Below are 12300 nucleotides of genomic sequence, written 5' to 3'. Positions count from 1 at the left end.
AGGGGCAAAGGGGAAGGAACTGGGAGGGATAGGGGAAAGGATAGAAGGGAATGGGATTAATATGAGAAAATGGAAAAATAGGAACAAAATCTTTGTAAATAGGGAGGAATGGAGGGGTTGAAGCGAGGGCTGGGCAAGGGTGAAAAATAAGAACCAAGAGAGACTATGTAAAGGTGCAAATTTCCAATGATGAATGTCATTATATTGTATACCTGAAATGTACCAATGATTAGAATGAATAATCGATAATGCAAAATAGGAAGAAAAGGTCCAAAGGGGTAGGGGTAGTGGGAGGGGTGGGGAAAGGAAAGAAGGGAAAGAAAAAATGCTGAGAAATGGAAAAAATGGAAATAAAGTCTTTGTAAATAGGGAAGGGTGGAGGGTGTGAAGGGAGGGCTAGGAATGGGGAAGAAATAAGAACCAAGATGCATTATGTAAAGGTACAATTCCCAATGAGGAATGTAATTGTGTTGTATACCTACAATGTACCAATAAAAGAATTTAACACACAAAAAAAGAAGTCAAAGAATATCAGAATCAATGGAATATACTTTTGAAATGAAACAAAACTTTTGAAAATGCATATGGTGTAAAATACTCTAAACCAATCAAGGATAAAAGGTAGCAAATGGTGGTAGATGATTACAGGGGACTTAGAAGATGACGAAAAACACATGAACTATGTTTATAAAGAATGATTTTATAATAATGATTCAGGAATGATACGGCAAGACCTTTTCCTACATATACTAAAACCCCCAGAATGATCTTGTACTTCGGAGAATTTTGGGGCAAGGAAATTAAGATAAATAAGCCCTCTATCGCCATAAAAAAATCAAACAGTGTATGAACTGCTTCAAATCTCTATCAAGGATGAGACAACACTGTACACATACAAAAGGTGAACAAAAGCCAAAGAAGTAAAAAGTACTTTGTTGATTGTTATTGGGAGTAGTTTGTGGTTTTACCATGAAAACCTTCATCAATTCAAGATTTCAAGTTAGCTGTACCATCTGATCAATGCTATAGTGCTATTTCCCTAGAGTGAATACTTAATATCACATACTTCTGTGGTACAAATAACTATATGTAGGGGGTAGGGATTTAGCTCAGTGGTGCTGCCCCCTGCCTCACAAGCACAAGGTCCTGAGTTTGGTCCCCTGTACCCTCCCCCAAAAAACCAAACCAAACCAAACAAAAAAATCCTATATGTAGGGCTGGGGATTTAGCTCAGTGGTTTTGCCGCCTGCTGCACAAGCGTAAGGACCCAAGTTCAATCCCTGGTACCAAAACAAAACAAAACCAAACTCTGTATGTAATACAATTTCAAATAATTTTAAAATAACTTGCTTGGGCACAAAATAGAAAGGCAGAACCTCAGCCATTCCCAATACCCTAAGGAGTTTGAGGCTTTAAGCTTAGAGCACTGGTGGTTGAACTAGAGGTGGCCAGCTCATTCTCTGCCAGCTCTGGTGATCTGATGCCTACTATAGATTGCGTAGTAAAAGCAGGTTATTAATGGAGACCCAGCCTTGTCTCAGATCTTAGGAATAGCAGCCCCTCTGCATCTAATCAACGTTAAAAAGAATTTTCCCTAATAAAGATGCAGAAGGAAACATGCCCAATCCTACTTTTTTTCTACAGCCTGCAAAGTGCTCACTGAGAATTAGGTGTTAGCGTTCATTCAGCTTTATTTAGGAGAAGCTGAAGGTATACTTCACTGGTAAGAGTTAATTCTAGAATTCAGCATGTTCCTTCTATTGTTTTATCATTTATCTGTCAGGAAATGTAACTTTAGTTTTACTTTTGGCTTGCTCCAAGAGGTAAACCAAAAAGTAGAAAGACTATTGACGGTATTTCCTACTCAAATATATAAGGTCTTAAATTCAAGAGTCAGGAACTGTTCACACAAATAAGAGTTTTTAAAGGGAAAATAAATGACTTACTTTCTTCCTTCTTGCTAATAATGGCAGGCAGCGTGTAAATCTAAAAAACAAAGGATGTCTATCAGTTATTTTCAGTTAATGACCTAGCACATAAAACTGGCAAGGTGCTGTTTGTACAGTAAACACAAAGGGACTGCTTTGATTTCAAGTTCTCACAACCACTGTGTCTAAAGTGCCATCTGTCTACCCTGCCTGACAACTTTTTGTGGTGAAGCCCACCTTGCCTCCCACTCCTTCCAATCCCTGGCAGTCCTCCCCTGGGCAATTTTTCCCCTGCCCATTTGATTTATGCATCTTATTCTATTCCCCAACATGAAACATAATATACCTTCTTTAGGAAGTGTTCCACAATGGATTTTACATGATCGTTCCTTCCTCAAATTATCTACTTCATGCTTTGTTTTCAACATGCATAATCCTAACTTGTACATCGCTGAGCTAAAAAATTGTCCTTAAAATTTGCTCTAGGTCAAGACTTCTCAATTATTTGTAGTGAAGAGCCAAGGGTTTGTTTCATTTTTGAAAAATCTGTCATTAATTGGCATTTTGTAAAATATAGTAAGATTGAAATAGAAAATGATAAAAAGATGCAGAGCTCCGATGTTTTATTCCTAAATCTATCAGACTTAACTCCTTCATATGTTCAGAAAATGTTCTAAAGGCTTAATCATAATTGGTGTACATGACTTATTGTGGGCTGATGCTGAAGTATGAGGGAGGGCCTCAAAGTCTGATGGCTATGGGTCACACTGCTGTCACATGGGTGTTGTGCTTGAGGTTGTTCACAGGTTATTGTGATCTAAGACAGATTCTAAGCAAGAAGCATCACATTCTGTTCACTATGTGTGCTCCGCCCTCTCTGATCTAGTAATAGTGCTAAGAAAATAAAGTGATGAACTATTTCTCCTTGGTATTAGTAAGTAAATTACCATTCCAACATCAAAATAACTATAAGCAAACGAGGGGGGAAAAATGTCACTCCAGAGAATTTTATCAAATTAGGCTGGCTTACAAATGGCCCAGACTGGTCGGTTCATACCTTGAACTGTGTTCATTACTCTTCACAATCTCTAGCACCGGTCTTGCAGAAATTGGACATGTACTAATCATTAACTGAACAAAATTACATAAACAGTGTAATCAGATAATGATTATAAGATTTTAAAAAATAATTTTAGAGATTTAAATTAGTCCTAGAAAACCAAATTAGATGGGCTGGGGATTTAGCTCAGTGGTTCCACCGCCTGCCTCAAAAGCGCAAGGGCCCAAGTTCGATCCCCGATACCAAAAAAAAAAAAAAAACCAAATCAGAAAATTGAAATCATGTGGCAGGGACGAAGACAACACTAGGAAAACAGTACATATCTCTACTCCTCTGATTCAGTATTTTAGTATTTTCAATTATACTACAGACACAAGACAGAAATTTCAGATGTACTTTGGAATTTTTAGAATAATAAGATGTACATTGTAGAATGTGTCACATGCTTACCGGCTCCTTTCCATCCATGGCTTCAAGCCAGAGTTTCCTATTAGCTTCAGAGAAGGCTTGTAATGTGATGATTCCATGTCTACCAAAACCAAACATTTTACATATTAAATGTATTCCTGTTCTGTCTTCAAACATTTACTAATTTTTAAATTAACTACTTTTGTTAACTACAAAGATAAAATTTGAAGAAAAAAGTGGAAATTTGGAAAACTGATCTATAAGTACCTTTCAGAAAAATCGCTGTGACACACACATAAATGTTTATAATTCTAATGATCATGGATAATAAGATCATTATGTGCTTTAGGTGCAAGATTATTTGAAGGGGCTAGCTTCAAACTATGTCTTCTGAAATGACCAAAAAGGATGACAAAAATACATTCACCAAATTCAAAGCTTCCTAAATATTCCACAGTATAAGAATGATTGTTTTGATTCTGATTTGGTACAATCTAGTCAACTAAATACAATAATGATGAGTACATAGCAATGTGGGAAGCCTCATACCACAAGTAATAATTAAATACAAAGCAAATAATAAACAACAGTTCACAATAAAAATGGCACTAAACCCAAAGCATTTCTTTATATCATCACAATGTCAAAATTAATTTATTTAAAATAATTTTCTTCCATGAGGCCACTGTGAAATAGTTACTTAAGAATATACTTTGAAAAAAAATAAATAAAAATTTAAAAAAGAATATACTTTGAAAGAGAAAGTGCACAGGGAAGGAAGGAATCAATATAAGAAAGAAAAAGATTTGAAATCTTAGAAAGGAATTAATCTCATTAAATAGGAAAGTAGAGGAAACTGTGAAGGGAATGTCGAGAGGAAAATTTTGTTATAAAGGTTGTATGATTAAAAACTTGGAGTGATTTAAAGACAATAATCTACCTCTCTTCTGTAAATAAGGAAATAATTGGGATGTGTTATGTACAAGTATCAATTCTATATAAAAAACTAAACATTATATACTGCAAACATATACCAGAAAAGGGGGAGTCAAGTGATGGAGGAAGGGAGAGGAAGGGAAGGCAAAGGAGATAAAAATGGAATTAAGGTATGCTATATAAATGTACCAACTTTCCACAAGGAATGTAAACATTTGTATTACACACATGTACCAATAAACCAAAATAAAAATTAAAAAATAAAATATTTCCTTAGAATGATAGGAAAACAAAAATGTATATAAACAAGAAGATAATTTGATGTTGGAGAATTTAAGCCAGTCTAATAGCATCCATAATATAATTATAATGACAGACAGTATTTGCTGGTTGTTTACATTTTTTTGTGCGTGTCTCAGGCACAGGTTAATTACTAATGTTTCCTTTACTATCTCATTTAATCCTCATGATAAGTCTTGGAGGTGGGTATTGTCTTTGTAGATGATATAACTAAAGCACAGAATTTATCAATGTGTCCTAAGGATATAATTACAATATGCTAAAATAAAACAAGAGAAAGTATCCTGTTTTTATATATATATATATATATATATATATATATACACACACACAAAGTTTAGAGTTTCTACCATAAAACTATTAAAACTAGTAAGAATTCCGGAAAGTATGTTGGATATGAAATTGAGGTATAAAATAAACTAACTGCCTTTCTATACTTCAGTCTCAACTATTTAAGGAAAAAATGTAATTATGATGAGAATCTGATTCAAAACTGCAGTAAAAAGAAGGAAACCAAGAATATATAAAAAACAGATATGTGAAATCTTTAAGAAGTCAACTCATCAATTCATTAATAACTTTAATGTCATACCAGCCAAATCCTAAAGGGTTTATTTTTTTTTAAACAAAAGAGGGGAAACTTACTATGTGGCTCTCCAAAAGTATAAAAAAGAAAGGTCAAAATAGCTAACATAATTTTAAGGAAACATAAGAATGGAATCCTTACCTTATAGTTATAAGCTATGCATATTACATATAATGCCATAGTATAGATAGTGCACACACACATATACACACACAATATGCTAGAGCATTCAGAACAGTATGATAACACAATAGAAGAAGAATAGATTGGAGTTCACAAAGCAGAGAGCAAGAAGTAGTACCCCTGGTATTTTCAGTTCTACTTGTATGGTACAATAAAGGAGTAGAGCTAAATAGTTCCACTAGATTATGAACTCAGATGCTGTCATTTATCAGTCTTCTAATAACCTATGACTCAGAATCTCCTGCAGGCACTGAACTTAGCTGGCTGAGGGAAGCTTACGGCATTCCCTCCTATGCCTTCTTATTCCTGGGAAGCAAGGCTGTTAACAGACTCCAAAAGCCTACAAAATCTTGGCCCTAGAACCAAAAAAAGCTTCAGATTCCTTCCTTATAATAATTTTACCTAATATACTCATTTATATGGATTTTTCTGATTCTTCTTCGAGCTTATGTTTGCTAGCTTTCCGTGTCACATTTTTTAAAAAAGACCATACAATAAAATATGTGAAATGAAGTACACATATATAGTATTTTCAGAAAGTGTAAAAATACTTGTGTTATGTTATACTTATATCTAGATATAGAAACAGAAACAATTTAACTTGTAAAAATATAAAGTGAGAAGAAAAGCTCAAACCTTTCAACTACTTCTATGTCAAAGCAGAATCGTTTGTCGATTGAATCTGTCTTTCGCCGGATACAAGATTTTAACTTAAACATTTCCGGTGAGCTAGTAACAAGGCCATTCTGTATGTAACAAGGGGGAATCATATTATTAACATGACAAGGTGAACTGAAATATACTAAGTAAATGATTTAAAGCTGCCAAATTAAAAGGTTAAAAATGTAAATTATACACAAAGATCGTAATCACATTCTTTTAAAATTTCCTTAACATTAGCTGTTCCATTATAATACATCAAATCATTAATTAATAAAATATACATGTTTTATTTAAAAGAATTCTGTGACATGCCTAATACTTTTCAACACATTTACTTATAATGTTAAGTTACAATACACAAGGCCTTACAACTTAAGATTTTGAGAAGGTATGAAATTATAGAATTGCTGTAACATCACAATTAGATACAGAATACTTGTTAGGACACAACACTGTTGCTGTTAATCAAAATTTCATAGATTGCTAAGAGATTATTATCATGTTAGTGTGTCTTTGTATTAGTACTTTATAGTATCAAATGATAGTTACCTCAAAGTCACAAAAGAGCTACCAAAATAATAAGTTCTAGTACATACCTACTATACTGCTATGCTTAACACACCATGAGACTGTTTCGGTGCTAACCAACTGCTACTATACAATTAAAACTAAATCTCTTTGGACAAAATGGAACCTAGGTTCAATTTACAGGACTTCTGTTCTATATCTGAAATGCTAGTCTATTTTAAGGGGAAATTTACCCAATGTCTGGTTAATTTTTTGTTTGGTTACAAATCTCATAGATTTATTTATTTATTTATTTATTTATTTGGTACCGGGGATCGAACTCAGGTCCTTGTGCTTGAGCAGCAGGCGGTGAAACCACTGAGCTAAATCCCCGGCCCTCTCATAGATTTATTAACAGAACTTTGGCTCGATCTATTTATATGATTAATTCCCTGTCATGTAAGTTGGCTTTCTGACAGTTACTACTCTAAAAAAGTGAAACTAGCTGTGTTGACAGCACTTACTAACTTCTCACAATGGTAACAATCTGTGGTTTCACTATTTTCTTGTATGTTCTCCTTTATTTTATGTCTTTTGGTTTGAATTATTAGACTCTGATGAATGCCCAAGCACAATAAGTTTCATCTGGCATGTTTGAGTAGGTGTCTAACTTCGATCAACCTTTACATCTGCCATCATCTATACTAGTTATTAGTTGTGTGAGTCACTTACTATTAGAAACTTGCTTCTGGACCTGTTAAAATTAGGTTAGAATAATTATCTCTAAGATAACTCCTAGCTCCAGGATTCTTAGATCAAGCTCTAACAATCTAATTCACAAGTACAACTATTTGCCATACTCGTATCTTGACTTGAAAAAAAGGTACATTGCATTCACTAAAGCTCTCAGTAGTTTTCCTCAAATAGTGTACACTATGTCCTATACTGTTGACTAGCCATGCAAAACACTCGGCGTCCAATTTACTTTTGGGGCAAGTGAGCATTGATTCGTTTCTTATGAAGAACTTGCTGGCCAGCATTTTGATAAACAATACAGTGCAGAAGAGGCAAAGGCATGCAAGGGCAACTGCAGTATCGACAGAAGCCACTGGGGAAGGATACAGAATCCCTGAGCCCCATCCAGCCACTGACAGTCCACCCTGGCTGCTAGTCAAACCCCAGTGAAGACCAGTAACTCTGTGGCCAGGGCTGGGGGATGACATGTCAGTAATGTTTTGAAGGACCCTACATTTAACTCAACTGCTTAAAACATGGCCAGTTTAAAAAAAAACCCTGACCAGTCTTTTTAAGTTAGTGAGGTCACTAAAATGAGAAAACTTTTTGACATTTCAATTTTTAATAACTCATTCATGTTATTAGAAAACAAAGTACATGTGATAGTCTGTTTTACTTCTATTACTTATTAACAACCTTAATATTTGTTTTAAAAATGAACAATCAGAACTAACTTACCATTTTCCCACTGGATTTCATTTCCGAAACACTCATTGTAAATGTTTTACTTCCCTTATCATATGTACAGTAATGTTTAATCCATGTGAAACCAAGTGGTCCTAATAAGGAAACAAAACTATTTCAGATGTCAATAAATGATTCGTATCTAAGATTGTACATCGTCACCCAAATGAGTACTCCCATATATCATTTAGCTTGGAACATTTACTGTGAAAAAGGCCAGATGAGGGACAGTAGCAGATGATACAATATCTTAGACTCAAAAAACTTGACTTTATTTGTGAGTACCCACTGACTCTGTAAGCTCATGGAGTGGTTAGATCTGAACTCCAGCTGTTCACTGGAAAAGTGGTATATAGTTGGTCTTCCACATCTGGAGGTTCTGGATCCACATACTCAACTAACCATGGACTGATAGTATTTGAAAGATAACTTGTACCCGTACTGACTTTTTTTTTCATTATTTCCTATGCAATACAATATAATCATTATTTATATCACATTTACACTGTATCAGGTATTATAAGCAATTGAGAAATGATTTAAAGTATATCAGAGGATGCTCAAAGGTTATATCAAATATTGTGATATTTATTTGAAACTTCAGCACTACAGACTTTGGTATCCACAGGGGACCCCGGAACTGGTGCCCTGTAGATGCTGAGACAAGTATTTGTACTCCACAGAGGTAGGATGAAAAAGAGTATCAGTTATTAAAAATGGTACCCTTACACCTATTATTGTTCCTCACTTTCAAAACTACTGAAATATCCTGCTGAAAATCTACCAGTGTATTTCACTCCTTTGTTCAAAACCCTACAGTGGCTTCCTACTTTAGCCCAGTAAAAACCAAAGCGCTTTGTAGATGATCATTTCATCTACATATAAAGATTTTGTTTCTACCTTGCCAACCCTATCCTAATTGTTTCTTTTTATTGCCAGACTATTTTGGTTTGGGCCTATGTTTCAAAGTTTGATGGACAGATGAAGAGTAGGCATATCTGCCCTTGTTCTCCACCTTAGGGAGAAAGCATTGTATCTTTTCCATTCACATAAGGCGTTTTTGCTGGAAGTAGGGAGTACATGGCTTATCTGTTGAGAAGATTCTGTTCTACTTCTAGTCTCCTGATAGCTTTTACCACGAACAGCTGTAGAATTTAGTCCAATACTTTTTCTCCAACTAGTGACTTGATCATATGGCTTTTTCCTTTCCTCTGTTAAAATGATGACTTATGGGGGTGGATCTTCCAATGCTGAACCAACATTGCCATCCCTATAATAAAACTGCTTTCCACATACTGCCAGATCTGACTTCTAACAGTTTGTTTTGTTAAACAAATTTTTATCTATGGTCATACATTTTTCTTCTATTATCTTTATCCAGTTTTAGGATTAGCACAATGTTGAGTTCTTAAAATGAGGAGAGAAGTGTTCCTTCTTTTTTCTGCTTTAAATGTTTGGTATAATTTATCAGTTAAAATGTATGCAAGCCTGTTGTTGTCATATAGGTAGGTTTTCAAGCTAGGAATATACTTTCTTTAATAGGTGCTATTCAAATTTTATATTTCCTCCAGAGTCAATTTCATTGATTTGTCTTCCAAGGTACTTCTTAGAAGTTGTCAAATTTATTTCAAAAAAGTTTTTGTAATATGCTTTCTATATCCTTTTAAATTCTGTAAAATCTGTGGTAATGTCTTCTAAATTTTGATATTGTAATTTTTAAAATGTATAATTGATACTGTGTAATAGGAAGAATAGGTCTAAAGGAGCAGGGGAAGTGGGAAGGGTAGGGGGAAAGGAAAGAAGGGAAAAATGTGAGAAAAGGAAAAAAAAATGGAAACAAAGTCTTTGCAAATAGGGAAGGGTGGAGGGGGTAAAGAGAGGGCAGGGGAAGGGAAAAAAAAAAAAAGAACTAAGATACTCATGTAATGGTAGAAGATCCCAAAGATGAATGTAACTGTATTGTTTACCTAAAATGGACCAATAAACTTAATGGGAAAACAACAACAGCAACAACAACAACAACAAAAGAAACCCAAAGCACAAGCTGGGCATGGGGTGCACGCCTATAATCCCAGCACTTACTTAGTGAGATTAAAGCAAAAGGACCTCAAGTTCGAGCCCAGCCTGGGTAACTTAGTGACTTAGTGAGACTCTGTTTGAAAATACTCCTACCATTACTAACAACAACAACAACAATAAAGTGAAGGGCTGGAGATGCAGCTCAGTGTGAAGTCCCTGGGTTCAATCCCCAGTACTATTAGAAAAGTGTATTATTCACTAGGCACTGCATGAGCAGATCTTTGCTGTCTTTCTCTTGCCTCACATCCCATCACCTTTTGCATTATACATTCTGCTCCAACCACATTGACACCTTTGCTGGTCCCTGACCACAGTGACTGCATTTCTATCCTAGGAGCCTTGTACTCACTGTTCCTTCAGTCAGAACTACTTTTGTTTCAGATATCTGTATAACTTGCACCATCACCTCTTTCCGGTCTTTTACTGTATGCCACCTTCATAATACAGCCTTTCCTGGGGAGACGTCTAGCATCCCAACACCCTCACCTTGATATTTTTTATTTGTTTCTTCGGAGCAGTTATAACTGTCTAAACATGATAAATTTTATTAATTTATCTTATGTATTATCTGTCTTTGCCATTAGGCTCTATGGCTCTATGACAATAGTATTGCAGATAGGTAATTTAATTAGATATCTTGTGTGCAGTTAGATGGAACCAGCCCTCCAGGAGCCAACACAGCAAGGAGCCAACATGGAGAACAATTGAGGCACATTCACTGGATAGCATTATAAAAAGGAAAAGAAGTACTGCTTCCCCTAGAGATAGATAGCAGTGATTGATATTCTAAATGGGAAATTCCTTGTATGTGATTTGTCTTCTCATTTGATCCCCACTTAATTAATATTACCTGGGTGACTGTACTTGTAATCTTACTGGTTGGTCATGGTTCTGTCCTACCTCATGCCCACCTTGTAAATTTCCATGGGGTCATATAGTTTTGTTCCACTTTGTATCCGCCTCACCACATGGCTTTGCTGTATAAAACATCTTTGAAAAGTGGGGTGAGTGGGCAACCTGCTTTCCGGTCCCCCTTCTGTTTCTCTTAGGCAGAAGCTTTCTTTCTCCCAATAAATTTTTCCTACTCTGAACCTCTGTTTTTCCTAGAATTCATTCTTCAATTTTAGAGAACACTAACTAGTGTTTTAGATATCTAGCAAGTTTGGGAATTACATCTTTCCCCTCTATATCAGTAGGAACATAGGCTACTTAGCTGACTAGAATATTCTTAATCCTTAGAATATGGTCAGCCATACAGCTCATTCTCAATAAATATTTGACAAATATATGAAGGAATGAATCATTCAACTTGCTCTATGACTTTACTGACCTTGCAATTATATCCTTTTACCACTAATCTGAAAGAAACAAATTCAAATTATTCCTTAAAGATGAAAATAAGATTGGCTATTTTTTTTTAAAAAAAACCTTGCATACATCTACTTTCTTCTTCCGCAGAAATACTGTTTAACCTTCCATAGCATGCCATGCTATCACCTAGTATTCTCTTTAAGGAACTGGACGCTGCTGCTTTACTAGTAGTCTGCGCCCTTAGTTCAGTTTTTCCATGACCAAACTACAAGACCTGCAGTTTTCCCACAGGAAAGCGAAGTGTCCTGAGCTCAACTGCCAGAGTGGGCTGAGTCAGCCAAAATTTGAGCTCGTTTTCTATAAAGCTTCTTCACCTAGGGACCCATCCTGCTTAACACCTGGGTTTCTCTAGCATGTACTGTGCACAATGTTATTGCTGGCTTGATTTCAAAACCATATATTTAAAAGCAAGAAACTGAAATATAAAGAAGCACCTCTTGAGAAAAGCGTTTCATGAGCCATTTGAATTATTTTTCTTTAATAATGGTGCCCTTGGTGTCAAATTTAACTTTAGTACTAAGCCATTCCAGATTTTAAAATTACGAGGTATAGCCATATACTTTATAATCACAAAGGATTATTGTAATTAACTTCAGTTCTGTTTGGGGACCATTTCACACTATAATACTTAACAATACTTGTTGATAATTCTGTTACATGCGATGTAAAAATACTTAACGGTTTAGAGCTGAGTAGTGGAAAACAGCAGGATGGAAATCACAGTGACCTTAGGACTTAGCTAACGATTTATGAAACATTATTAGTTATAGTTTTAAAATAAAGCTACTGCAATGTCTGGA

The 12300-nt window shown here is 35.2% G+C and overlaps 1 protein-coding gene across 2 annotated transcripts in view; it reads right to left on the bottom strand.

Moving 5' to 3' along the window:
• Arhgap42 (Rho GTPase activating protein 42) overlaps positions 1-12300 on the bottom strand; it is a 282439-nt gene that overhangs the window by 38009 nt on the left and 232130 nt on the right. For both annotated transcript variants that reach the window (XM_004870807.3, XM_087212316.1), the window contains 4 exons: positions 8045-8145; positions 6038-6147; positions 3439-3517; positions 1947-1986 (listed from right to left, as the gene is read on the bottom strand). In XM_004870807.3, coding sequence (XP_004870864.1) covers positions 1947-1986; positions 3439-3517; positions 6038-6147; positions 8045-8145 — 330 coding nt within the window. The remainder of the gene's footprint in view (positions 1-1946; positions 1987-3438; positions 3518-6037; positions 6148-8044; positions 8146-12300) is intronic.

Source organism: Heterocephalus glaber, unplaced genomic scaffold (genome assembly GCF_053883595.1).
Source record: "Heterocephalus glaber isolate CG9 unplaced genomic scaffold, H.glaber_assembly_v1.0 deba00001429, whole genome shotgun sequence".
NCBI lineage: Eukaryota > Metazoa > Chordata > Mammalia > Rodentia > Bathyergidae > Heterocephalus > Heterocephalus glaber.
Note: the sequence above shows the minus strand (reverse complement) of the source record. Positions and strands in the feature narration are given on the sequence as shown.